Source organism: Gamsiella multidivaricata (assembly GCF_025024155.1).
Source record: "Gamsiella multidivaricata strain RSA 2152 chromosome Unknown BC939scaffold_30, whole genome shotgun sequence".
Taxonomy (NCBI): Eukaryota; Fungi; Mortierellomycota; class Mortierellomycetes; order Mortierellales; family Mortierellaceae; genus Gamsiella; species Gamsiella multidivaricata.
Window position 1 is genome coordinate 337807 of NW_026251738.1, and position 25124 is coordinate 362930.

The 25124-nt window shown below is 48.6% G+C and overlaps 10 protein-coding genes across 10 annotated transcripts; 4 read left to right on the forward strand and 6 right to left on the reverse strand.

Moving 5' to 3' along the window:
- Positions 1 to 163: 163 nt before the first annotated feature.
- BC939DRAFT_450719 (uncharacterized protein) lies at positions 164 to 1745 on the reverse strand. Its single transcript, XM_051555560.1, has 2 exons — positions 582 to 1745; positions 164 to 470 (listed from the first exon to the last, which is right to left on the reverse strand). The coding sequence occupies exons 1-2, from the start codon at positions 1306 to 1308 to the stop codon at positions 385 to 387; spliced, it is 813 nt and encodes a 270-aa protein (XP_051412576.1). The 5' UTR covers positions 1309 to 1745; the 3' UTR covers positions 164 to 384.
- Positions 1746 to 2166: 421 nt separating this feature from the next.
- BC939DRAFT_450720 (rac protein) lies at positions 2167 to 4808 on the reverse strand. The gene is made up of 5 exons (XM_051555561.1): positions 4607 to 4808; positions 4213 to 4229; positions 4036 to 4094; positions 3633 to 3813; positions 2167 to 2796 (listed from the first exon to the last, which is right to left on the reverse strand). Exons 1-5 carry the CDS (start codon positions 4635 to 4637, stop codon positions 2506 to 2508), a joined length of 579 nt encoding a protein of 192 aa, XP_051412577.1. The 5' UTR covers positions 4638 to 4808; the 3' UTR covers positions 2167 to 2505.
- Positions 4809 to 7155: 2347 nt separating this feature from the next.
- On the forward strand, positions 7156 to 10820 carry BC939DRAFT_396815 (glycogen synthase; the record flags this gene model as incomplete). The annotated part of the gene is made up of 7 exons (XM_051552315.1): positions 7156 to 7225; positions 7332 to 7370; positions 7479 to 7813; positions 8538 to 8865; positions 8953 to 9171; positions 9393 to 9579; positions 9692 to 10820. The coding sequence occupies 7 exons, from the start codon at positions 7156 to 7158 to the stop codon at positions 10818 to 10820; spliced, it is 2307 nt and encodes a 768-aa protein (XP_051412578.1).
- Positions 10821 to 11040: 220 nt separating this feature from the next.
- On the reverse strand, positions 11041 to 12163 carry BC939DRAFT_396835 (Bicoid-interacting protein 3-domain-containing protein; the record flags this gene model as incomplete). The annotated part of the gene is made up of 4 exons (XM_051552316.1): positions 11041 to 11353; positions 11508 to 11750; positions 11841 to 11916; positions 12040 to 12163. 4 exons carry the CDS (start codon positions 12161 to 12163, stop codon positions 11041 to 11043), a joined length of 756 nt encoding a protein of 251 aa, XP_051412579.1.
- A 697-nt stretch (positions 12164 to 12860) lies between these two features.
- BC939DRAFT_476932 (uncharacterized protein) lies at positions 12861 to 13313 on the forward strand (the record flags this gene model as incomplete). Its single annotated transcript, XM_051558630.1, has 1 exon — positions 12861 to 13313. One exon carries the CDS (start codon positions 12861 to 12863, stop codon positions 13311 to 13313), a length of 453 nt encoding a protein of 150 aa, XP_051412580.1.
- A 106-nt stretch (positions 13314 to 13419) lies between these two features.
- Positions 13420 to 15320, reverse strand: BC939DRAFT_484019 (eukaryotic porin/Tom40; the record flags this gene model as incomplete). The annotated part of the gene is made up of 5 exons (XM_051559229.1): positions 13420 to 13461; positions 13580 to 14095; positions 14229 to 14324; positions 14482 to 14633; positions 15134 to 15320. 5 exons carry the CDS (start codon positions 15318 to 15320, stop codon positions 13420 to 13422), a joined length of 993 nt encoding a protein of 330 aa, XP_051412581.1.
- A 167-nt stretch (positions 15321 to 15487) lies between these two features.
- BC939DRAFT_492803 (uncharacterized protein) lies at positions 15488 to 18400 on the reverse strand. The gene is made up of 3 exons (XM_051559536.1): positions 17198 to 18400; positions 15909 to 17038; positions 15488 to 15782 (listed from the first exon to the last, which is right to left on the reverse strand). The coding sequence occupies exons 1-3, from the start codon at positions 18258 to 18260 to the stop codon at positions 15546 to 15548; spliced, it is 2430 nt and encodes an 809-aa protein (XP_051412582.1). The 5' UTR covers positions 18261 to 18400; the 3' UTR covers positions 15488 to 15545.
- A 771-nt stretch (positions 18401 to 19171) lies between these two features.
- BC939DRAFT_450731 (ras-related protein Rab7) lies at positions 19172 to 21633 on the reverse strand. The gene is made up of 4 exons (XM_051555562.1): positions 21189 to 21633; positions 20733 to 20750; positions 20290 to 20407; positions 19172 to 19891 (listed from the first exon to the last, which is right to left on the reverse strand). The coding sequence occupies exons 1-4, from the start codon at positions 21240 to 21242 to the stop codon at positions 19431 to 19433; spliced, it is 651 nt and encodes a 216-aa protein (XP_051412583.1). The 5' UTR covers positions 21243 to 21633; the 3' UTR covers positions 19172 to 19430.
- Positions 21634 to 22113: 480 nt separating this feature from the next.
- On the forward strand, positions 22114 to 23110 carry BC939DRAFT_450735 (GPI-GlcNAc transferase complex, PIG-H component-domain-containing protein). The gene is made up of 4 exons (XM_051555563.1): positions 22114 to 22299; positions 22400 to 22481; positions 22580 to 22773; positions 22873 to 23110. The coding sequence occupies exons 1-4, from the start codon at positions 22174 to 22176 to the stop codon at positions 22975 to 22977; spliced, it is 507 nt and encodes a 168-aa protein (XP_051412584.1). The 5' UTR covers positions 22114 to 22173; the 3' UTR covers positions 22978 to 23110.
- Positions 23111 to 23354: 244 nt separating this feature from the next.
- BC939DRAFT_502951 (RNA polymerase II-associated) lies at positions 23355 to 25070 on the forward strand (the record flags this gene model as incomplete). Its single annotated transcript, XM_051560349.1, has 5 exons — positions 23355 to 23377; positions 23481 to 23951; positions 24060 to 24363; positions 24476 to 24847; positions 24960 to 25070. 5 exons carry the CDS (start codon positions 23355 to 23357, stop codon positions 25068 to 25070), a joined length of 1281 nt encoding a protein of 426 aa, XP_051412585.1.
- Between the last annotated feature and the right edge of the window lie 54 nt (positions 25071 to 25124).

The following is a 25124-nucleotide window of genomic DNA, read 5'->3' on the forward strand; positions in this document are numbered from 1 at the left end:
ACGAGTAAGAATGAGTGTACACTCTGCACCAAGCACGATTCAAAACAAGGATGAACCGAGCGCTGAAGTACAGTGCACTCCTAGATCACAGACACGCACACATACACAAAGACACAAGTGCAACAGGTACACGACCATGGACAGTCCACACAAAGTCGCGCCCCCACATCCTTGTGGTCTATGCTCCTGAACAAAGGGCGCAAGAGCACTGTACAGTAGGAGAATCTGCCCCTATTTCTTATTTCATCCTTTATCTGTAAAGTATGCTTCTCTCCTATGCCTGCCCTTTCTCCTCTCAATCTTCTCATTTACGGACCAAATGAAGATGATCGTAAAGAAAGAGGAGAAGGGTATTTCTTTCCAGATTTTGTGTCCCTGCCGTTCTTAGTTCTTCTGATGTTCCTTGGACACCGTCTTGTGGTGGTGGTGGTGCGGCTTGTTATGGCGCTTGACCTTCTCGCTGTCTACATCTACAGCAAGGAATGCAAAGCAAAAACCCCCATTTAGCAATGAGAGAAAAGAGGAGGTCATGAACGCTAGGTCGACCAATAAAGACAAAATAAATAAATAACATCGCATACTCTTGCTGAACACCGCCTCCTCGGCAGCGACTTTTCCCTCCAAGTCCTTGATATAATCTCCCCAGCTCCGACTAGCCTCATACGCCGCATCAAGCGCACTCATCAACGCCGGGTTCTTCTTTGCCTCCTCCAGCGCATCAGATCCTTGTATCGCAATGCTGTTCAGGATAAACTGTGCCATCGCCGCATTCGGATCCTTGATGTCCTCAATCCCCGTCGTCTTCGGGTCCAGCTTCGCAATGATTGCCTTCGAGATCGCATCGTTTATGTTCTTGACATCCTTCCACGACGACGGCACGTTCGTCCCCGGTACTGAGTATAGGACTTTGTCATCCTTATCCAAATACACCGAGAATAACACCTTATGATCGACATTCTCCGGATCGATCTCTCCTACATCGCGGGGCTTATCGTTCACAATGGCCTCGGCCATGGCTTCCGGAGACGAGAGGTCATAGTCGTTATCCTTGGGATCCTTGAAGACCGCAACGTACTTCATCATCTTGCCGCCGTCGCTTGCGATCGAGATCTCGCGCTGATCCTCACCTGCTTTTTTGTCCGGCCAAAACGCGTACATGGTGCCCACGGGGAAGTCTATGGATGTTTTCGTGGCCTTGAACGAAGATTCGTTGGCGACATTGGGCTCTTGACCGCCTGCGGCAGCAGAGACAATAGATGCAGCAAAGAGACCGACCGCCATGATTAAAGGGGCCACAATGAATTTCATGATGCTTGGTTTTTTTTATAGATGTGATTTGGATAGATTCAATGTGTTTTTAGGTCCAAGCTTGGAATGCAAAGAATGATATGTATTTCGGTGATGGAAAGATTCACACTGTTGTGAAGAAAAACCTGAATGGGGGACGATGCTAAGGAGCTGATCAAGAGACAAGAGAGAGAGAGAGTGAGAGTGAGAGTGCGAGCGAGGCAAAAAGAAGGAGGAGCGATAATGCCGGCGAGCTAGTAAAGCAAGGAACTGTAAAGCAAAAACAACGTCATCTAAAGGGGATCGTTTTCACACTCGTCCTCGCCATCTTTCCGTCCTGAACTGAGAAGAGAAATCAGAAAGAGGAAACCATCCACTTGTGGGCCGCCATTTAGCAACCCGTAGCAACGCCGTGGCTAGGGACTGTAGCTGCGACAATCTCCTCTGCAGAGATAGAGAGAGAGAAAGAGAAAGAGAGAGAGCGAGAAGTAAGGAGCCTCTAAAATAAAGAAAAAACAAGGAGCGCGACAATCAACAAAAGAAAAACTATGAAGACATAACCACTCCTGCACTAGTACTCAGCCAGATCGATGCTGACCCCCTCTCTCTCTTCCCCCCCCCTTTGTCCTCAGCTCCCCAAATTAGAAAGGCGCGTGCATACAAAAACGTTCTCGCATTCTACACCAGCTCGAGCAATTGTAGAACGAAGAAGTCGCCTCGAGCGAATATTCAGGAGTGGTGAACCTTGGGCCGGGGTATATATCCAACATATGCACTCGACAAGGTAAATCCGTTATTCAACGCGTTGGTTTCTCAAAAAAGCATTTTTATGTTTACTGCTGTGAAGCTTACTTTCAATAGCCATTAGCACAATAAATCCGTTTGTCTAGACGCATTGTATGAAAGGTTTATTGCGTAAAATATATATAGTAATAGGTGCACTAAGAGGAAGAGTGATATATATATAAAAAAAAAAAAAATGAATGAAGTATATATGTGAAAGCCTTTCTCAATTATCACTGACGATCCATGGTAACAATCAAGAAAAGAAAAAAGTATGATGACCACGGCGTATGAGGAAGAAAAAAAAAGGGTTCTGTTGGATCTGCGAAGATGGAATAAAATACGTGGATCGTCCCCTTGTAGACAACAATATTCAGACGCACTTCCGGCCCCTCCTCATCCATGATCACTGTCCTCGTCCTATCAAAGTCCCGTTTACAGAATAAGGCACTTCTTGGATCTCTTTGAGGGCTGGACCGGGCAGAGGACAGCGCGGATGGCCTCGTCAAAGACGTTCTTGAGGCCTTTCTGGGTCAAGGCCGAGCACTCAAGGTAGCGGACAGCAGAGATCTCCTTGGCCATCTGGAGACCTTGGGGGTATGAGATGGGCATCATGCGCTTCTCGCGCAGCTTGTCCAGGGTGTCCTTATCCTCACGCAAATCCAACTTTGTTCCAACAAGGATAGTGGGGATGTTGGGTGCGTGATGGCTGATCTCAGGGTTCCACTATGTTGCGTAAGGAAGGTAAAAAGGAGGTGACCTTGCGTTAGTAAGTAAAATATACCTTTCATGTGCTAAATTGGCGCTTCTTTTGTTCCGGCAGTATGTAGGATGGACGACTTGGGATAGCCTCTCATGCTGAGACCATCCTGGATGCCGAGAGTCGATTCCAATTCATGGCCCTCCTTCCCCTCCCATGCCATACGTTTGGGCGCTGTAACAATGAGAGGGGCGAAAGAGCGGGAATAGGGCGGACAGGTACTTTGTGTACCATCTATACTGCTGTTCATGCTATTCATCCTGTCCATGCTTGGTTGCTTATTCCTTGTTTAGATGCGAGGTCCAAAGATGAAACGCATGTAAGCATTGGGTTGCCTCCTGATATTTTGTTGTTGCTGAGGCTGACACCCACTCGAGAAAGCATAGAAGCTGGTGGTCCCTCTGAGGAGAGCTGGGGGCGCATTGTTTGCGGGCTGGTCCATGTGAAACAATGTTGACCGCCATAAAACAGGAAAGCATTGCGCATGGCCGATGTTATACGAAGTTGCTGCATCTGTTGTGCTTCCGACTGTGTCATTGTTGTCTGTTGTTACTGCTGCTTGCATTGGATCAGGGTCGTACGAAAAGGATTTTCTTTCCGTGGCACGCATGCTCCTGCTCTCCTACAGATGATTGACCACTCGTTTTGACGCGGAGATCCCTGAAGTCATCGAGATCAGCGACAGCGAATAAAAAACGTAGGGTCCTGTTCTGCGCATTTGTTTGGATCCATAGCAAGACCGGATGTCGATGGCCAAACAATAAAGCAAGATGCGAATTTTTTTTGAAGATCCATGCATTACCTTGGTCTTGACGTTCTCGAACGAGGGAGGGCTGACGAGGGAGAAGCAGATGAGGAACACATCGGTCTGAGGGTAGGAGAGAGGACGGAGACGATCGTAATCCTCCTGACCAGCGGTATCCCAGAGACCCAGGTTAATGGGCTTTCCGTCGACCATGACATTAGCAGAGTAGTTATCGAAGCTACAAGAGAAAAACAGAGCAGGATTTAGTAAGGATCCAACTGGACGATCTCAGTAATCTCACTTTCTCCTTAACCCCCCCGAGTTTTGCGCTGAACCAGTAGTGATAGACGCTTATTCAAGCTTTTTTTGTCGTCATCTCGCCTCGTCTGCTACAGGTCGGGCTAATTCTTGGCAGGAGTTTAGGTCAGCAGGGCAGCATGCTGAGGGGAAAGGGCCTTACACAGTAGGGATATACTCGCCGGGGAAGGCATTGGTCGTGTAACTGATGAGGAGGCAGGTCTATCGAGAACAAGGGATTCAAACATCGGAGATGAAAGGCCGGATGTTAGTTGCTCAGCTCAGGTGCACCAACAGTAGTTCGACAGAGCAGAGGTGTTCAGGCAGGGACAGTTCGTACCTTTCCGACGGCACCGTCTAAACATGACAGCAGGTTGGCGGCAAAAAAGCAACAGAAACAGACAACAGTTAGCCATCCGCAAAACCCACTCCAAAGAAGTCAAAGCGAAAACAAAGGGCTGAGATGCTGGGTCCGTTTGACAGGATAGCATGAGGCCATTGCCAATTGACAGGATAAGGATAATGGCATGGCGAGGTGTAGCTGGTGCAGGGTCCTGGTGCTGGGTCATCCGGTGGAGTGCTGGGTCCTGGTAAGGGGGGTGGTAGGTGAGGCCACGAGGGACTTTTTTATTTTTCCCAGGGCACTGCCTGGTGAAACATATCGTGCGGGGCGGGGTGCGCGCCAAAAGGTGCGAGATGATGAGGAAGACGAAGAGGGGATGGAGAAAAAGTACCTCCGACGACAACACACTTGATGGCCTGCATGATGATGAAGAGAAGAGGGATGGAGCTGTGTGAGGGGTGATGGGGGTGATGGGGAGGATGAGGAGGATGAGGAGGCTGTTGTGTGTGTGTATGTGTTTATGAGGTGAGACGAGGAAAGAAAAGAAAGAAAGAGAAGAGAGAGAGAAGAGAGAGAGAGAGAGAGAGAGAGAGAGAGAGAGAGACAGAGAGGACGAGGGAGAGGAGAGTACGAGAAAAGGGTAAAAAGGGTGAGAGAGACACTGCGCTGGCACGGGCAACCGCTTATTACAGCCTTTCCTTTCAGATGTCCGCTTGGGCTATTTATTCGCCTAGCGTACGTCTATTTGCAATGAAGTTCATGGAGTTCATGTATAATTACCATCGCCGTTGTATGTAGTCCGTACCCGCTGCTTCATTACCCTTCGCCTGGCTTTGGCTCCCTTTTTTTGTTTTGAGTTTGTCCGTTGGGTTCATTTGCAAGAGCGGAGCGTATTTTTTTTTTTTTTTTTTGTTCGGATACGATAGGATTTGATATAACATGCATGGCATGGCAAGGTAATGAAGGAATGAGGTACCCAAACACAATACAACAAACTTACCTTGCAGCAACCCCCATCGGCAACATGAGATATTCAATAAAATGTTGCCGACACTACCCATCCCATCCCATCTACGATGCGATATGTCCATGGTCTGTTTGCGCGCATGCCAATGTACATCTGTCCCATGTCTATACCTAAATTCATACTTTGATGTCCAAGTTCACTTTCGTGCCCTGTGCCACACTGCCATATCATATGCATCTCAAGTTCATATTTCACGAGCGAAACAACAAGACAACATTGGATAATAGTATCAACCATATCTATCTTTTTAGCGATCGAATAAAGCCCATCCTCATTAATACCATGGGGAGTTGGTGTCAGCGCGGTCTTTTGTGTTCTGCTCATTATTATTAGCATCATGTATTATGTTATTTAGCGACCGCATCCCCATCTCTCGGCTCATCGCGATATGGGAAATATTGTCCGCTGAACCACTCGACTCGACTACAAGCTCAAAAAGCTGTCTTGTCCTTGGGCAGAACGAATGTAGCAATCGAATCGATGCGATGCAAATGGTGTTAGCCTAGATGAAATATGCTCATCTTTTTTTTTTTTTTTTTTTGTTTCTGTACGCATCGCTGCATGCATATATACAAGCAATCTTCATATTAATAACCAACCGAAAAGAGTTTTATGAAATGAGCATGCCATGAGAGATGAGAGCATTCATTCATTCGCCTACCCTCCTTTCTCGACCCATACGATCTACATCCCCACTTTACTCTTTATTCATCACTCTTCTTTCTTTTTTAACCCTTTTCATGAACATATTTTCTTCGAGCCGTTGAAGATGTGATCCACCAGTTGATACATCGTTAGAACACATTGAATATTTCCTTCGATCCTTCTTGCCTGTTAATCAAGCCTTGCAATGGATATACAAATATATATATTTTATTTTTTTTTATTTTTTTTATTTTATTTTTTTTGCCGCCTTGCGTCCTGGCGATGTTCTCCAGCTCTATGGCTAGTGCAAAAGGAGGATACATGCTTGCTGCACATACCATAAACCATGTCCAATCACGTGTAAGGTTGATTATAATACAATATCTGCCGCTCACCGGCTCACTTTTTCTTTCTTCTCCTTCCTTCATTTCCCATGGTTCGCTCTCCGTGTTCTATACCCGGCTACAGCCCCGCTGACGTCACGCGTAATGGCAGCGCGTTGTTGCCTACTAGACATAGCCATACCTGGGATTTCTTCGCGTCTGACTCTCCAATTTTGAAGAGCCCATCGTTGACGTACACTTGGTCAGAATGGTCTGATCGCGGGCGAGATGATTGGCAGATTTTAATATTTGATTCAGAGATGATGCTATTCGAAACGTTCAATTGGAAAAGCATGGCTAACCAGATCAGGAATGGGTCGACCTAAAAAAAAAACCCCACTCGAGAGTATACCACACACCAAACAGATGACGCGCAGGAGTTATTAGTGCTGTGTCTAGCGGAAAGAGGAGGACACTTTCGAAGCAAAGGTATAAAAGGCCAGAGGAGTGAGTGTCTATCTATCGGACGATAAGGAAAGGAGGGCGTTGCTGAGCACCGTAGAAGAGTGTTGGCAGCACTACGACTGGATGATGATGATAAGAAAAATTATAAAAAAGCGGTACGTAGCCTGATAAAGTGGGTGCATCCTGGCGCCCTTTTCACTCCATTGTTGATAACTCAGACGCGTGCGATAAGATAGTCTCATAATGCGCTGTGCACGCGCCCACCCTTCCTTCTCATTTCTTCATAGGGCGTCATTTTTAAAAGGTCCTTTTCTCTGCTTTGTTCCTCCTTTACTTCTTTCTCCTCATCTCTCTCTCTCTCTCTCTCCGCTTGAATCTCATTCCTCTCATTCCTTACTCTCATTCCGCTGAATTGAATTGAACCGAACCCCACTTCCTCTGTTACCTGAAAAGAAAGAAAGAAAGAAAAAGAACACCAACATGGCCCAGCAACCCCGCAATGTCCACAAACCTCTCCTCTTCGAAATCGCCTGGGAGGTGGCCAACAAGGGTAACCAAACAGCCAGCTTGACCATTGCCTTGGGCTTCTTGCTCGCAAATTGTCTTATAACTCCAACTCTTTTGCATCTGTAACTGCAATGGCGATCCTACTCTAGTCGGCGGTATTTACACTGTGCTGAAAAGCAAGAGTCCAGGTAAGCCCTCTTGGCCATTCACTCGTTTCTTATCCTCACAATATCCACAGCAACGTCAACAATGAACCGCTGACCTGTATACCCCATAAATCTCATTTCGCCTGCTAGTGACAAGCCATGAGTACGGAAATCGTTATACAATGGTGGGACCCCTCTCATACAAGACAGCCCCACTCGAGGTCGAGACACTCGAGCCTGACACGCCCGAGCTCCGCTTGACACTCGAGTCCATGAAGGAGCGCGGCGTCAAGTTCCTCTACGGTCGATGGCTGATCGAGGGTGCGCCCAAGGTCCTGCTCTTCGACACCGGCTCAGTCTACCACAAACTGGACGAGTGGAAGGGCGATCTCTGGAATGTCGCCGGCATCCCTTCGCCTCCAAACGACCATGAGACAAACGAGGCCATTCTCTTTGGATACCTGGTCGCCTGGTTCTTGGGTGAGGTAAGCGCTTGCAATCGCTGTACACACTGGAGTTGCTATCTACCATTGATGATTCGTGGGAAAGAGAAACACTTTTCTCTTTCCTTCCCTGTTTCTTCAACTGATGAGATTATGGGCCTTCCTGGGAAAAAGAAGCGTGCGAGAGGGATATCACATCATGCTTGGAATCGTTCATCTCTCTTTGTGCTTTATTTTTCCCCAACGGGAACACAATGCAATGGCCTGGCCGGATGCACATGCAAGGGGTTGTGGGACCAGATATCGAGTACATTTCACAAGAGGATGGTGTGGGCAAAGGAATCAGACAGGAGTTACTGCAGATATGGCATTTGCTTGGATCGGACATGGGCGCGTTTCTGAGTTGCGGTCCGATCCCTTTAGCTGCTCTCGATTCCTGTTGCTCTCATGCCTGCCTCGTGCGGGTGGGCCACTTTCCTCTCCCCTTTGCTCGGCATTTGAATATCAATCGTATCTTTGCACTATCTGGTCCAAGATAGCGAGCGAGCCATGCTATCGGATTTTTCATTCTTTGTTTGTTGGGTTTTTTTGTTGTTGTTTCTTGTGTTCTTTCACAGCATCATTAGAGTCGCTTTCCATGTCTTTCTTTACTTTTCATGCGCACTATCAGTCGCTATCATTATATCTGCATCCCCTTGCTTTACTAAATTTTATTGAGACGGCGACATTAACCATTCTCCTATCCCCACCATCTTAATCCCACTAGTTCTCGGCCCATGAGACTAAGACCGCTATCATTGCTCATTTCCACGAATGGCTCGCTGGTGTGGGCATTGCCCTCTGCCGCAAGCGTCATATTGACGTCACGACCATCTTCACAACCCATGCGACCTTGCTCGGTCGTTATCTCTGTGCCGGATCCGTGGACTTCTACAATAATCTCAGAAACTTTGATGTCGATCACGAAGCTGGCAAGAGAGGCATTTACCACCGATACTGCATCGAGCGTGCGGCAACACACTGTTGTGATGTCTTTACGACCGTCTCACATATCACCGCTTACGAGGCTGAACACTTGCTGAAGCGCAAGCCAGGTACGCAGAATGTTGTTCATTCACGCGGTTTGACCTGAAACCACAGTGGGTTTTGAACTGACGGTTCTGGTTTCGCTACTTGAATAGACGGCGTATTGCCCAATGGCCTGAACGTGGTCAAGTTCTCGGCGATGCACGAGTTCCAGAACCTGCATGCGGTCTCTAAGGATCGCATCCACGATTTCGTGAGGGGACACTTTTATGGACATTATGATTTTGATCTTGAGAACACGCTCTACTTCTTCACCGCCGGACGATACGAGTACCGCAACAAGGGCTTGGACATGTATATCGAATCTCTTCAACGTAAGTTTCTGACACTCCGATTCCTCGAAACCTTAATTCTTTATCGTTTTGGCGAGTGTCCAGGCTCATTTGGTTGCCGCCGTCTGGCGCCTAATGCTGCTCAGATGAAAAAAAAAAAAGCAGCTAAAGGCGTGATTGCTGCAGTCAGTTTCACTCTAACATGCATCTTCCCTATCTGTCCAACTCCCCTTCCTGTCCTGAAAAATGATTTCTCTACATAGGATTGAACGAGAAATTGAAGGCCAGCAACTCGGAAATGACGGTGGTAGCATTCATTATCGTGCCCGCCGAGACTCACTCGTTCACCGTCGAGACTTTGAAGGGCCAAGCTGTTGTCAAGCAGCTCAAGGAGACCGTCCAGGATATTTCCAAGCGCATGGAGACCCGTCTCTTTGAGAAAGCTGCTCGGTAAGCGAGAAATAGGACCCTTCCTGGGCATATAAACAGGAGGTTGTACAACACTCACTTGCTCACACTAACGTCATTTCCCTATCGTGTTCATGATTCCGGACGAATTTAGCGGCGGCGATGTGAATACGACCCAGTTCTTGACGAGCGAGGACCAGATCCTGCTCAAGCGTCGCACATTCGCCCTGAAGCGCTCGACTCTCCCTCCGATCGTGACCCATAACATGGCCGACGATAGCAAGGATCCCGTCCTGGACCAGCTGCGCCGTCTCGGACTTTTCAACCACCCCTCAGATCGTGTCAAGATCGTCTTCCATCCCGAGTTCATCAATTCCAACAACCCGCTCTTTGGCCTTGACTATGAAGAATTCGTTCGTGGCTGCCATCTTGGTGTGTTCCCATCGTATTATGAACCCTGGGGCTACACCCCCGCCGAGTGCACGGTCATGGGCGTGCCCAGCATTACGACGAACTTGTCAGGATTCGGATGCTTTATGGATGACAATATCGTGGACTCGTCCGAATACGGAATCTATATCGTTGATCGTAGGATGAAATCCGTTGAGGAATCGATCCAACAGCTCTCTGACCAGATGCTGATGTTCTGTCAGAAGACTCGGCGCCAGCGAATCAACCAGCGCAACCGAACCGAACGTCTCTCGGATCTGTTGGATTGGAAGCGCATGGGCCTGGAGTACATCAAGGCAAGACAGCTGGCACTGAGACGTGCGTACCCGGATTCGTTCGATGACGATGATTACTTTGGACTAGATGAGGCTACACAGCAGCAGTTGCAGCTGCAGGAGCAGAGACCTAAGATTCCGAACCCCCGCTCCGCCCCTGGTTCCCCACGGATCCGGACCCCGATCGAAGGTGTTGATACGGAACTGACCTTTGCAAAGATGTCGAAGGGTGATCGAGAGCGGTACCTTCAGTACAAGATGGAGGGACATGATGACGATGACGTGTTGCCAGCAGATCTGGATGATGACTCGCCAGAGCATCACCTGAACAATGCCACGGGTACGAATATGCAGATTAAGATGCCGTTCCGTCAGAAGCAGCCGAAGAGGGACGAACCGGAGCCTGAGGGGAACTTTGATGCGGAGGGCGCTAGCCATAAGGAAGCGCAACAGCAGTTTAGGGACCAGATGAGCGGTGGCGAGAACGGCCAATACTATGGCCGCACTGGTGGTCGTACGCCAGCAGGAACCAGCAATGGAAACGGATATCATCGTTGAACGTCGTAAAGTCGACAATCGCAGGGAAACCCCTTCCCGCCTAACCTCCCCCTCTCCTCTTTTCTTGAAAACGGCGCCAGGTTTTATTTTTGTCACCATTTGAAACATCCAAAAGCAATAAATTTAACAACAATCAATGCAATGCCATGCAAGTGCCATGCCATGCAAGTGCCATGCAATGCAATGCGATGCGATGCGATGCTATGCAATTGGGTGTTTATTATTTCCTATACATATAAATGTCGCGGTTGAAGTTCCTGGCCCTTCCCTCCGAATGCCCCAACAGCCTTCCTTCACGAAACCCGACTTCAGGACCGAGCAGGTACTCCTGAAACATCTCTGGCCGGAACGCGATCTCCTTGTAAGTCGTCTGCATCTCTGGCAAGATCTTGCTCCGCCTGTTGTACGTCTCGTATGCCTGGGGCTCCAGTAGCAGGATCCCACCCTTGGCGAGGCTCCGATAGATCTTTTGGAAGAACCTCTTCAGTCCCGCATCCCCGTGATGCAAATGAACCCATTTCGTCAACGAGAATCTAGAAGAAGAAGAGGGAGAAAAAGAAAAAGAAAAAGAAAAAAAAAACCAATAAATAAGACAGCGGTTAGGCATGGCCAAAAGCAATGAAAATGTCAGACATTTTTCCAGACAGGATCATGGAAGACGGCGGAAGAAAGGAGACAAGAACCTACGCAAAGATGATATCCCATTGCTCGGCCTCCGCATCCTGGTGGTTATCGGTCTCTGTGACCCAATCCGCTACGCGCAATTCAATATTATGAGGGAACAACACCTCTGTCCTAGATGTCCTCTCGGGCACGGGCAGGAGCCCATGTATCCGGTACATCGCCCTCGGAAAGTATTCCTCGTACGGCAAATCCTCCTGATTCGCACCTTCACCTTCCTCGTTGTCGTTGTCGTCGTCAATGTTAGTACTGCTGTTCCTGCTGCCGTTACTGTCAGTGTGACAGCGGCTGTGTGTCTGAATGTACGCATCGGGCGAAATCTGCGAGAACGTCTTCAACACAAAGTTCTGAGCCTTCCCAATCAAGCTCGGATCAATGTCGACGCCCTGGATCTTCTTCGGCTTGTAATGCAATGCTAAAAAATAAATAAAAATAAAAATAAATCGTCAGTCCTTTCACCTCTTGCTCTTGAAAACATATTCCTCAGCACCAGGACAAAATATAGATGAAAAAAAAAAAAACACACACAAGCACTTACCAATAAACACCGTCAATAAAGCGCTATTGCATCCGATATCCAGCACCCGCTTCCCACGGAACCATGTCGGATCCAGAAACTCCAACCGCAGATCCACCCTCTTGGCCAGATCTGCCAACGACATCCTCCCGCCGCTCCCTTTCGTCCATAAATCGGTCGGTGGGAACAAGACCGACAGTTTCGCTTTCCACCGTAAGCCATCCTGTACCTGCTTCCTACTGCTGTCGCCTCCGGTCTTTGTCCGCACTCCTGTTCCTGATCCCGACATAGATCCAGATCTGTCTGTGCCCAATGATGGCTGTGAAACCTGTATAGGTTTCTTGGTCTGCTCCTCGATCCGCTTCTCATAATAGGACGGATAATTTCCATAGGGATACTCTTTTCGATGAGGATGCTTCTCCGGATGGACAACAATCGGCGCCGCGTGTATGATCGTATCCGTCATAGTCCTTGTCGCCATCGTCATCGCCAGCGCTGCCGCATTCACCGCTGCAGTCACTGTTGAGGGCGATACTAATGCGGTATCTTCTTGATCTGCTCGCGCAGACCTCACCGTTGGGCGCACACTTCCGAACCCAATTCTCACTCGATTCGCGGTCGAGGCTCCTGGCGCTATCGGACGTAGAGAAGACGTACTTCCCACAGTCACCGCCTCCGATGATGATGGGAGTGCTGGAATCCAGTGTTGAACAATATCCTTTGCCCGAAAGATACTTTTCTCTGCCTGATCTGTCGATGATCCTCCTGCTGGCACCGAGGCAGTTGCTGGTACATTACCCTGCTTCTTCTTGCTGCTGCTGCTACTGCTTTTATCCGCGACGATGACGAGGGTATTCCGGCCTATAGAAGAAACAGGCTTACTCCGAGTGACCTGGCGAGGCACAAGTCCTGATGCGATCGTGATCCGCGGTAAAGGCTTCGCTGCTGATGCTATTACCGATCCTGCGGTCCCTGTAACCGCAACTGGGGGTATGCCATTCGATCCAGCACCCTTCTCACTCCTGGGTTGTGCAAGTGTCGTGATATGGTTCCTTGCCGATGAGTCTCCTTCTGGTATCACTGCCGATCCAGCCTTGGCTATCGTAGTAATAGGCGAGTCTGATCGCTTCTCTTTTGAGGTGCCTGTGAGTAGAGCGTGTCCATTCGTCCGTGATTTCTTGTCAGACACAGGTTGTGCATTTGATGCCGAAGAAGCGCCCTTGCGTTTTCCCATGACCGAGTCGAGAGATTGTGAACGGGGAGGAATGAGAGGAATGAAGGAATGGGACGAATAAGCAGGCAAAGCAGGGGTGCGTGTGTTAAAAACAAAAAAATGTATTTGAATGGCTTTACAGTCTAGATAGCGTTTGCTTGCAATGTGGATTGGATGCAGATACGCCTTTAGACCTCCCACATCATACCGACTCCGAACCTGCTCTGTCCCTGTAGAAGCAATAAAGAGAAAAGACAGACATTGTTTGTTAACGAACACAAACACCACCATCACCACCACCATCATTAATGATAACTCCATTTTAGCATTTCCGAGTAATAGACGTACCTTGCCATGATCCATCTCTCCACTGACCAAGAACGAGAACCCCGGCACGATCTTCTCCTCCAACACCGCCGATACCTTCCCTGTCGTATCGATCTGTCCCCTAAACGTCGACCGCCTAAACTCGAACTTGCCTCCCACACTCGCCACCGCCTCCCTTCGTCCTCCCGCCGTCACGATCTGGATCTCCGTTCCAAAATCAACCTTCTCCGAATACCTCAAATAGTACGCCGCCTGGATCGCTCCAAAGCCCTGGTACTGCGCCGTCACAATATAGTCCGGGCCCGTATACTTGGCCACATACGACCAGATCGTCTCTTCCTGACCCGGTGTCGGACGTTGGTACACAGCTTCGGCACCCAGGGCCAGATGTTGTGTGACAGACTGCAGGTACGAGCCGATAAAGATGCCGGTGCCATCGATCGGAGACGGGTTCACGCCCTTCAGGTTCACGTTGAAGTCCCGGCCGCTGTAGTCCTGCTCCACCTGCAACATCGAGTGTCCTGGTGTGTTTGAGAACTAGTACGAAGCAAATATAAGAAGTCCTAAGGTTAGTCAATCCATTGCTTCATTTTTTTTTGGTTTTTTTTTGTTTTTTTTTGCATATCGGCAAGCAATCCAAGATTTGGTCTTAAGAGATAACAACACGTACCTGCGCCTGTGCCTTCGAGACATTTGAGCTACTCCAAGCGTAGTTTGCCCTCGCCTGCACATTGCCATCCGTATCCAAGTTTCCCGACAAGAATGACTATCATTTCAATAGCAAATAATATCAATAGTAAAAATAAAAAAGTCAGCGTCAGTGTTTCCCGCACCATAGTATCGACATTTGCCTCCCCCTCCTCCCCTTGTCTCGCAATGACCTTGAACATCACTCTCAAGTCGCCCCCCTAATGGCTTTTTACCTGCTGACCGATGAACGCAGTTCCAAAGTTATAGCTCGAAGGTGAAGCTGAAGATCCCAATGCGAACGAATGTGTGACCTGGAAGTTGGGCGTCAACGCCTTCGTGATATCGCACCGTGCTCCGTCGAATACATGGTTTGTCAAAAACGTATCTGCAATGGAGGAAAAAATAAAAATAAATAGAGTACGTTAGTAAGGATCTATAGTAATGAGCAAAAGAATATGCTTGCTGTTCTCGACACAAAAAGGGTATAGATGATCCGATCGGCTGTGACAATGCGTTTGATATCGTTGTCGTGCATTGTCCAATTGAACCTCCAATATTCCCATACTTTGCTGTTTGAGAAGGAGACATCCAGTTTCCCGCATCAAATCGATAACATAAACCCGGACCAAAATGCCTGCCCTACTTGCTCATGAGGACCTTGGGATCCGATCAACCAAAAAAAAAAAAGAAAAGAAAGCTATCCAGTCCGGGTTCAGCTTCTGTACTGTATCAATGTCTGTGTCGAACATGCGCCGTGCGTTCCATTTCCGAGACTCCTGCTCTCGCCTACTTGCTTCCTGCCCGTACCAATGTCCTGTATCCTACGCATTCCTGAGTATATGGATGCACTGTGCTGTCGATTGTTAAGCAGTTTTTGACACCTACGTTTGACTTCTCGGTTGACTCCCTCATATGTTCCGGGGTTGGGCAACTTCAAGTCCTCCCGGAACTGGTTGACCTTGGCGAACGCCGCCTTGGCCTGGTCCAACAGCCCCGTCGGTGCCGCAGGTGCAGGTGCAGGTGTGGTGGGGATGGGGTTGAATCCCAAGGGTGTCTTAACAGGGGTCGCCATTTCGAGAGAGTAGAATGTCATGCAACAAGGCAGAATTGATTGCTCAGAGGGAGTGCCCGTGTAGGGGGACGCTGAAGGGACTGCTCCCCCAAACAAAAAAAAAAGCGGGGAGATTCAATTGAGGGGATTGGCTCGATCTTCATTTGACGCGTAAATGTAGTGCGAATACGCGTTTTTCTACAATGACAATCCTACGACTCGACTCGATCTACAGACCGCCCGCGCCTACAGCCGGTGCCCGGGGACGAGACCAAATACGGCACCGACACAGACCGTGTACAGCACCGCAACCAACACGACCCGGACAGCCCTTTCACGGTGCAACATCAGAATATAAGACTCCTCGATCCTTGCAAACTGCATCCATCGCGTCTCGCTCACTCCAAAGGCAACCATAACGGGGCAGAGGTTGAACTGAAAAGTCGCGCACTGCAACGTGCCCACAAATGTCGGTATCAATGCCTATCGTATTAAAAGAAAAAAAAAAGAAAAAAGAAACAAAAAGACATAGAAAGTGGTCGGCGGTAACTTAGTAACTATATCATCGATAAAGAAACCTCCTTCAAAAACGCAAAAGACGAAACTTACCCAAGCACGAATAGACCTCGGCCGTAGGTCCAAAAAGATCATACAAAGGACCACCACAAACCCTACAAACACCATCCCCAACCCAGCCACCGCCCTCATCACCCGGTGCGACCGCACCATATTCCCATACGCCCGTGCTTTCAGAAACCTCGGAAAATAATAGGACTCCATCCCCTCAAACACAATCTCACGCGCCTCCGAAAACACCAACCCCAGCTCCTGCTCCGGCTGATACAACTCTCCGGGCCCAGATTCCATCGACAGCGCATGGCTGTTACGACTCTGTCGTACCGAGTGTCCCGGATCCGTTCTTATTCTTCCTCCTTTGGATGTTGGCCCCAGCGACATTCCCTGCCTCTCACGCACTACAGTCATTGATTCATTCTTGTTCTCCTTAGTCCCTTGGTATTGACAATGAATATCACGAGGGGTATCGCCCATGGCTGTAAGCATCATCCACTCATCCATCACCGCCGCAACCCGCTGCTTAATATGTTCAGGCACTCGAACCCTCTTCTCCGCCTGCAGAATCAAATACTTGGAATAAATCATTTCCGCCGATTTCTGCACATCCTCCTTCGTCACCCCTCCTGAAGCTCCCGACAGTGTCAGCCGCTTACTCGTCTTCCTCGGCCCACCACTACTTCCAAGTGTTCGTGGCATCATCGCCACTGTTGAGCCGCCGCCATCATTACCATCACCGGATCCTGCCCCCTGGCTGTCGGTCCTCTCGAGGTTATCCTCGCCTACGCGTCTACCCCAGTTCGTGGGCACAGCACCCGGGAGATAAGGTACCTCGCCCGCCCGGCTCTGTAACACGGATGCGACTATAGGACTCACTGGCGATATCGGCGGACTTGTCATTTGGGAAGAAGGTGCGCTCTTCATGAGCATCGGCTCTGAGCTTTCCTTTCTGTGCATCGTACGCATCACTTTCCCATCACCGCTGTCATCGCCATTATCGTCTTCACCGTCGTTGTCGTTGTCAGAATGGAGATATGCAGCCGAAGATCCAGCGTCAGAGAGTTCCAGGAACCGGTTCGCGGCTGATAGGTGTGGCTCGTACATGTCTGCGGTGACACTTGGCTTATGTTGATGCTTGCCATGGTTCGAAAGGAATGGAGATGGATCTGTGAATACAAAGGGGGATGTGTTAAAAAAAAAAAAAAAAAAAAAAAAAGGTAGCGGCAGCGCTTTAGTTCGACGCGTCTCGCAGAAAAGAAATACAGTCAACTATAAACCTAAAAAAAAACGCGTCCTTTTAACGCGCAAAAGCATCCACCACTTACTCTGCTCCTCCCTCTCGCGCCGCTCCCTCTCGGCCCTTTCCGCCGCCTCTTTCCTCTCCCTCTCGATCCTCTCCAGCGCCATCCTTCGCTTCGTCGCCCTCACATACAACCTCCACAGCAGCTCATGTGCTGTCACATCCAACCAGAAATCAACCTCCTCAGCACTCTTCTCTACATCCCGCATGTACAAGTAAAAATTAAACAAGCACACTGGCGGCAACGTCTTCCTGTGCAGGACTTGCCACAGGCTCGGTAGCCGCTCTTCCTGCGCCTTCTCGTCTACTCCATCAAGCCCTCCTCCTCGTTGCTGCTGTTGTCGATCGTCTGGGCATAAAGTCGAGTACCTTAATTCCATCCTCCCCGAGCCATCCTGTCCCTCCGATATCCGTTTCTGCCAGTCGTTGTCATGTCCGTAATCGTGGCCGTGGCCGTGGCCTCCTTGAACGAAAGTGTAGCTCGCACGGCTATCATTACTGCTCCGCAAAGGGTGCACTCGCTGCTGTTGCTGCCCAACAACAGCACTTTGACGACGATGACGATCATCTGGTGAAGCCGAATTCGAAATCAGTGCACACGACTTTCGTTCCCGCGTCCCCTCCACACTCGCGGCCGTATATGCATTCGAATGATTCCGGGGTTCCTTGCTCTCCTCTGTGGGGTACGCTTGCTCCACAGGTGAGGGGATATCGACCGCTGCGATGATTATCGAAGGTGTGAACGGGAAGTTCTCAGATCCCGTTGCGGATGTCGTCGTTGTTACTGCCGACATCAAAGGTCGTGGTTCCGGTAACGATGCGCGTCCTGTGTCGTTCGTCGTTTCTACCCTTCCGGCAACAATAACTCCTTCTCCTGAACCACACTGCTGCTGCTGCTGCTGTTCTGTCGAGGAAAGAAATGACGATGTGGGGTATGTAGGAGTGGTGTCTGCGATTGAATTGGGTCGAAAGGCGACATTTGCCTGAACTCCTTTTGGAGCCTGGATGGCTTCCAGGTGTGGCGGAGGTTGTTGTCTCTGTCGAACGAAGGATGGAGGACCATTAGGGGATGTAGTCGCCTCGCTCATGTTTTTTATGGATGGTAGATAGATGTAATGTTGAGGGGTTGGTATATGATTAATGCTTAGTGCTTTAAAAAGAGGCTGTTTGTTTTGCAGAAAGTAGCATTCATGGACTTGAAGGAGGATTTAAGTTCAGTTGATGTATGAGGTGGATATGCCGGAGAGAGAGAATAATGTTTTTTTTACAATGAAGAGGGCATTACGCGGTATATGTGAATAAAAAAAAAAAGAAAAAAAAGACTAGGGGAAGGGGTGGGATGGGTAGGGCTAAACATTCCGAGCCTACAAACTCTCAACCTTCCGACAGTGAAAAAGAGAAGAGACGAAGAAAGAGAAGAAAGATTGTGAGAACAAAGAGAAAAAAAAAAAAGATGGAGAGTACGACTTCTCACCCCATCGCAAAACAGCTCAAAAAACAAAAAAGCCGAGAAGAGATAAAGGCGCGCTCTTCGCTGCGTGCATACGCGCTATCTGCTGTTTGTTCAAGGAGTCGAACGGGGGATAAAAGGAGTAAGACGGGGCATCCTAAATCGCCAATCATTTTGTCGAGGCTCCTGTCCCTCAGGGAACACGGCTTTGAATAAGAGCCGCATATATGTCGACACGAATGGAGAAAAAAATAATAATCAAGGAGTATATCCTCTTCTGCTTTATGGGATGCTCCTGCATGCACACGCGCACATGTACATGAGCGTGGGAGCGTTAATGTATGTGCAAGTGTGCTTTTTCTTGCTAAGATGTGTATTGTGAGTGAGTTGGCTTTGCCTCGTAGTTTGCATAATCTGTGATGTGCGCGTTTTTGTTAGGTCGTGCAGGGCGCGTTTTTTTTCATTTGGCTCGTCTTTGTCAGCCCAAGGGTTCTTCATTCCTGGCTTATGAAATCAATCATATGAGAACACAAGCTTCATTTACGCGTATTGTGTATATATTGTCGTTGTATTAAGGCTGAAGAAAACGCTGTGCTACATGTCATTCATTTCGGCTTCAATGGACCAAAAAGAGGAAGTGGGACAAAAAGGTTGGAGGAAGAGAAGGGCCGAAAGGGCTAGACTACTAATGCGAGCATGGAGGCGTATATAAAATTACAAAGGTTTGCTACACACATATAAAACGAAATAAGAAGGAATGAACAAACGAAAGAGGAGAGGAGGGATGGACCGTCAACAGTGTGCCCTTTTAACAGCACCCCCTCGATTTTTTCCGGGCATCCGATTCTGCATCCCAATCCAATCTCGTCGATCCTCCACCACCACCTCCTCCAACCATATCCAGCTCCATCTGCGGTATCCTCACTGTCTTTGCAATATACAAGAACGCGTCCTCAACATGGATCCCATCCTTGGCTGAGGCCTCAAAGCAGGGCATTTCCACCTTCGATCCTGTCACCGTGCTGTGTTCCTGTGCAAATCCTCGTGCCTGTCGTCTCGACACCACCCGCTCGTCAATATCGATCTTGTTGCCGAGCAGCACAAAGGGGAAATCCGGATTACTGTCGCCAATCCCTGCCTGGCTCAAAAACTCCCGTTGCCACTTGGCCAGGTGTTCAAAAGTCAGATAGTTCGTTACATCGTAGCAGAGTATGCACGCGTCCGCGCCTCGATAGAATGCAATGCCGAGTGATTGGAATCGCTCCTGACCTATGACACGACAACAAAAACGTCATGCACGAATAGCGTGAGCAACAGAAAACAAACAAATATCAGCAGAAACAATAAAATGAGAGACCCCGCGCTCCTTCTTTGCTTGACCCTATTTCTCTGAGATTGCTTATCGATAGCACGCAAGTTGAAGACCGTGCGTGAGATAATATTACAAGGTCAACCCCACAACCCTACTTTTCTACACCTGCCTCTTTTTCTGCTTTCGCTTTCGCTGTCTTTTCCTTTTCTTTGTTTGGATATTGGAGCAAAAAAAAACAAGAAGCTCTGGTCGATCCTTGGACCAACATGCGCGTGTGTCCTTCCCCTCATTCTTTTTTGTGCTCTCCCCAGAACCTTGAAAATCCAGAGACGCCACGAAGAAAAAGAAAACGAACCTGCAGTATCCCAGATCTGAAGCGAGACCCGCTTGCCGTCTTCGAGCTCGATCTCCTTTGTGATAAAATCCGCTCCGATCGTCGCCTTGTATGCGTTCGTAAATCTCTTGTGGATGAACTAAGCAATGTTCACACGCAAGAAGAAAAAAAAAAAAAGTTGGAGGGAAACAACGAAACGTCTTGGTCAGCACGGGCAATTGCTCTTTTTTTTTTGTTGTTGTTGTTGTTGTTGTTGTTTGGACTTTAGACTTTTGCTTGTCGTTTATCTCCGTACATGCATATAGATGTCCATGGTTAAAAAATCCTGCACAAGGCGATCGGATTATCCGTTTGCAGCTATCGATTGTCTGACTCTCCTTTGTCCAATTCATGCACCGTTTGGTCCTGCAGTCCTGCATATCATGTTCACAACGGCAATGGATGTTGCAGGGCATGTTTCTTACTTGATTACGTAGGGATGTCTGTGAGTTGTTGCATATTGTTTAATATTACGTTGCAAACGATGTTGGTTGCATCGTTGTCGGTGTAGTTGATACAAGGCCGTAGAGCGACAAATGGACATGGTCCATGATCGATTGAAAGTAGGGTCGTAGCAGCATAACCGTAGCCGTGGTTGTCCATCCAGTGCACCGAGAGGCATAAGCAAGTCATGTTGAACGTTTCCCGGCGCAAATGAGAAGAAGAGTTCGTACAAGAAGGCGATAAGGAAAAAAAAAAAAAGAGAAATAGAGAAAGAAAGTTAGTTCTGGTTGAGCAACCACACCGTGCAGCATAAAAGAAAGGCAGCCTGTGCAGGTTGACATTCGACTCGACATCAACAAGGAACTCGTCCAGACTCATTCCACGAAAAGAGTATTCAAGGTGTGCAGGGGTGTTTGGTTGAAGTTGAGAGCATTTACCTTGCCTACTCCTCCATCGCCGACAAGGACAACCTTCAGCAGCTGCTTGCCCATGATGCTACTCGTTGGGCTGAAGAGGAAGCTGGGGGAAAGAGAGGGAAATGGTTATGAGAAGATAAGGGTTGAGGTTGAGGGTAGCTTGTCCTGCCGTTCGAAAAGACGCTGTAGCTGTGGTCGAGGTGGGAAGTGTGGAGTGTGAAGTATGGTGTAAGGTGTGAGGGAATGTGCTGAATGAGTTTAAAAGATCTCAATGAGCGGGAAGAGAGGATGAGAAAAGAAGGGTGGAGTTGAGAGTTAAAGGGGTACAAGCGTATGGTTATGTGGGAACACAGAGGTGGAGGGAAGCTGTTGTTGTGTTGTGCTTCCCTTCCTATCTGACGACTGACGACCAGGACAAAGACAAGGACGAGGACGAAGACGAAGAAGACAACGACGAAGAAGATAGGGTTCATACAGCTGTAGATGCACATGATGGCACCATCCCATCTATCTTCACCAGTATGTCATCTCCTTTCAGCCAACCGTACCATACCATTCCGGACCAGGCCAGGCCAGGCCAGGCCAGGAGACCCTTCAGGTTAGTTTGTTTGTCCTGGTGTCCTGTGGTTTAGTAGCAATTATGCATCGCCCAATGCTCCTCGCGCGACTCGCTGCAGTCGTCTGTGTCATGCTCCCCAGCGCGGTCGTTACTTACGTATATTCGAAAGCGCCTGGCGAGGTATGTTTTATTGACGACGGCATTCATTCCTGCCACTGTTTTGTGTTCACTATTCGTTCTAGTCGTGCCTTGGTGCATGTGCGACCGTATGGGTCATGCACGTACCTTCAAACGCGTAAAAAAAAGTGTGGAAACGACGCCACCAAAAAAAAAAAAAAAAAAAAAAAAAAGTCGCCTCCATTTTTTTCAGGTACCACAACCACTCCTACCACATGCACTCTTCCTCTCATTACTACTGCTTCACTCATTTGATCCTGTCCAGATGTCATGACGTTCCGATGCTATGCCCATGCCGACAACACGCGCGAGTACATCATGACAAGTGATGCCAAGCGCATCAGCTCCTACGACTTTATGCTCGTCTTTCTCTGTCTCGGAATCGTCAATACCCTGGTACAATTCTCTCACCTCTCTCGCTTTCTCCATTCAGTTTCTGGGTCTCTTGTTGGGAACTTTCTTTACTAAAATCCCTATCTGTTCATACCATACACAGGGTACTACATATACATGCTACGCAGTGGTCACCCTTTTGATCGTCTCGCGGATAGTCGTCAAGCTATTTATGGTCACAGAAGGCAAGGCGTCGGTTGTGTGTCAACATGGGAAGCCAACGAGTAATTGTTTTGGACCAAACGAAAAATAACGCTTAAGTCTTTTTGATTGCCCTTGCCAGAAACGATACTGGTCATAAGGGATGTCGGTGTTCAGGTTAAGACTGTATACCTTGGAGGCAGGAGTTCTTCTCGATTCATTGATCGGTCCAAGATCTCGGATATCATCATCAATGAGGCCATTACCATGATGCATATTCGTGTCTACATGGCGATCATTGTCGAGGGCGAGGACAAAATGGTCGTCGTCTTTCAGGTACGATGCTCATTCATTTGTGTTCAGTACAATTACTGATTTTGTGATATCGTGGTATCGTCTTTAATTTGCCAATATGGATGCCTCTTGGGAATATAGCACCTATTGCCGAGACTGAATGTGGTGCTGCAGGCGTACCATGGGGCGAGGTCTATCATCTTTAATGAAAAGGACAATTCGGACGTTCCGCTCGAGTTCTCGTAGCACAAGAGACGCTTCACAGGATGCATCATAGCATCACAAGGCCGATGAAGGATGTACATGAGATAAAGAACCTCCAATAAACCAGCTGCGGATCAAAAGTACAGCACTCTGTTCAAACTTCCGGCGGCAGCAGTATTTGAGTGAAAACTCATTTCGATCTGGATGGGAATAGACCGCCATAGGAAATATTCCCATAAGCGATAGCAACCAGCCACTGACTGGCCTTTGGGTCTTTGTCCCTCTCTGATCAACCGCTCAGAAAACCATTTCGACCCTTGACACATCCACTCCTCCTGTCCCAAGTGTCCCTCTCCCCTTTCTCTTCTTGTGACCCTCTTCATTGATTATACCATCCATACAACAGCAATAGCACCTCCATGTCGCAACCCGTTCACAAAAAGTACGCGATCGTTGTGTTTTTAGCTGATCACCATCATCAATACGCGTGCGTGCAAATACTGATCCTCAGAATACATCTTTCTGACACACACCTCTATCCACAGGAAATTCGGAAGCGAGTTTCTCTGCAAGACCCGGTACAGGAACACGTTACCACTACCACCGTTCGCTCCCAAGCTCCTCGCCCTGCCCTCATCCACCGAACGATGCATCAAATTCCAATCCACAGGACTCGCCGAGGCAACCTCCAACGAGCTCATCCTCGATAACCAATATGCTCTCCCTATTGACCTCATCGAGATGCGTGAAAACTACTTTGGAGAAGGACGACAGCACCATCACCTCGAGAACGGAGCCCTTGTCAACGGAGGGCTGAACCAGGTGGACGACATGTTGCTTGCTTTGCCAGTCAAGGCACCCACGGCCGCTGGCGTTGGGGCAGGTGTGAATGGTGCAGCGGCGACTGGATTGGCGATCCCAAACAAATCGCGCTTGCCGGCAGTATCATGGTTGCGTAGGACAGAATACATCAGTTCAGAGACACCCACTGGAGCAGGAAAGGGTGCCTACAAAGAGTAAGTGCGAACCTCTATATGCCTATGTCGACAATCTACAGGATGATACACAGCTGGGTATGCATGCCGCACCGAACTTATCCTCTCTAACTTTCTTTCGCGACATAGCTCTTCCTCGAGGAGGAAAAAAATGGATGTGGTCAGCACGAGGGAGGGACAGATTGTGGCGATCGAAAAGACGTTTGAGCGCTTCTTGAAGAAATCAGGACCATCATCGGCAGCAACAGAACCACTTTCGGAAGAAGAGTTCTTGGCAGGATTGAAGCACCCAACCAATCCGGACCTGAAGGCAGTCGAGTCATTACCTGTTTTCCCCGATTTTGATATCTGGGGCAACGCCTACACGCTCGTTACGTTTGATGTTGATCCTGAAATGAGCAATGACAGACCCGTACAGCTTCAGGAAGAAGGGGTAAGCCAGGCCTCTTATTGTATCATTGTCATAGAGGTGCGACTGGAGGAGACTACAGTGTATTGGAAAACCCTTCTTACTAATCTGCGTTCTGTATGCGTGTGTTTGGTAGTCTTCACATCAGAACAGAGCACAGCGTTCATCCAACGCACTGATCAAGCCGATGCACGATGCCAATGATCCAGAGACCTGGCTTGGCTACTACCTGCCGGACACGGAGACTGCCAAGGAGATCAATCGCCGCAAGAGGACCCGAGCACAATTGGCGGCTAGTGGATTGAACCTGGACGAAGACGAGGACGAGGACGAGAAATCGAAGGAGATGGCATTCAGTTTGCAGCGCGATTACACCTACACGACCATCCCCTGTGCGGCCTTGTCGCAGCTCGTGTTCACGTTCAGGGAGCAAGCAGAAACGAAACAGAAGGCAGCGTTCTATAACCCGATGCAGTCTAAACTCATGCTGCGCAAGAAGCGTGCTAAGGTATATACTGATTTTTTTTTTTTTTTTTTTTGGCCTATTATCACGGCTGGGTTGAATGTGAAAAGAATAAGTGGATACTCATGCTGATTTTGTGTTCTTTTTCTTTCTGAAGCGCTATGAGGATGACGATCCACCTATTACGCATATTGATGTGACATCTCGTCGCATGAACTCTGACGAGCTTGCGGCCAAGCGGGACGCTCTGGATGCCATTGGACTTTAATGGGAAAAGAGTGACGGGTGGAAATGGACATGATCTCCATGCAAAACAATCCAT

Coding starts and splice junctions, on each gene's coding strand:
- BC939DRAFT_450719 (XM_051555560.1), bottom strand. CDS start 1,308: ATGAAATTCATTGTGGCCCCTTTAATCATGGCGGTCGGTCTCTTTGCT. Junction 471..581: donor GGAGGCGGTGTTCAGCAAGA/GTATGCGATGTT, acceptor TCCTTGCTGTAG/ATGTAGACAGCGAGAAGGTC.
- BC939DRAFT_450720 (XM_051555561.1), bottom strand. CDS start 4,637: ATGCAGGCCATCAAGTGTGTTGTCGTCGGAG. Junction 3,814..4,035: donor GGCGAGTATATCCCTACTGT/GTAAGGCCCTTT, acceptor TTTCTCTTGTAG/CTTCGATAACTACTCTGCTA. Junction 2,797..3,632: donor TCGAGAACGTCAAGACCAAG/GTAATGCATGGA, acceptor TACGCAACATAG/TGGAACCCTGAGATCAGCCA.
- BC939DRAFT_492803 (XM_051559536.1), bottom strand. CDS start 18,260: ATGAGCGAGGCGACTACATCCCCTAATGGTCCTCCATCCTTCGTTCGA. Junction 17,039..17,197: donor GCGCGAGAGGGAGGAGCAGA/GTAAGTGGTGGA, acceptor TTGTATTCACAG/ATCCATCTCCATTCCTTTCG. Junction 15,783..15,908: donor CGAGGTCTATTCGTGCTTGG/GTAAGTTTCGTC, acceptor TTAATACGATAG/GCATTGATACCGACATTTGT.
- BC939DRAFT_450731 (XM_051555562.1), bottom strand. CDS start 21,242: ATGGGCAAGCAGCTGCTGAAGGTTGTCCTTGTCGGCGATGGAGGAGTA. Junction 19,892..20,289: donor TCAGATCTGGGATACTGCAG/GTTCGTTTTCTT, acceptor GTCGTGTCATAG/GTCAGGAGCGATTCCAATCA.
- BC939DRAFT_450735 (XM_051555563.1), top strand. CDS start 22,174: ATGACGTTCCGATGCTATGCCCATGCCGACAACACGCGCGAGTACATC. Junction 22,300..22,399: donor TCGGAATCGTCAATACCCTG/GTACAATTCTCT, acceptor TACCATACACAG/GGTACTACATATACATGCTA. Junction 22,774..22,872: donor AAATGGTCGTCGTCTTTCAG/GTACGATGCTCA, acceptor TTGGGAATATAG/CACCTATTGCCGAGACTGAA.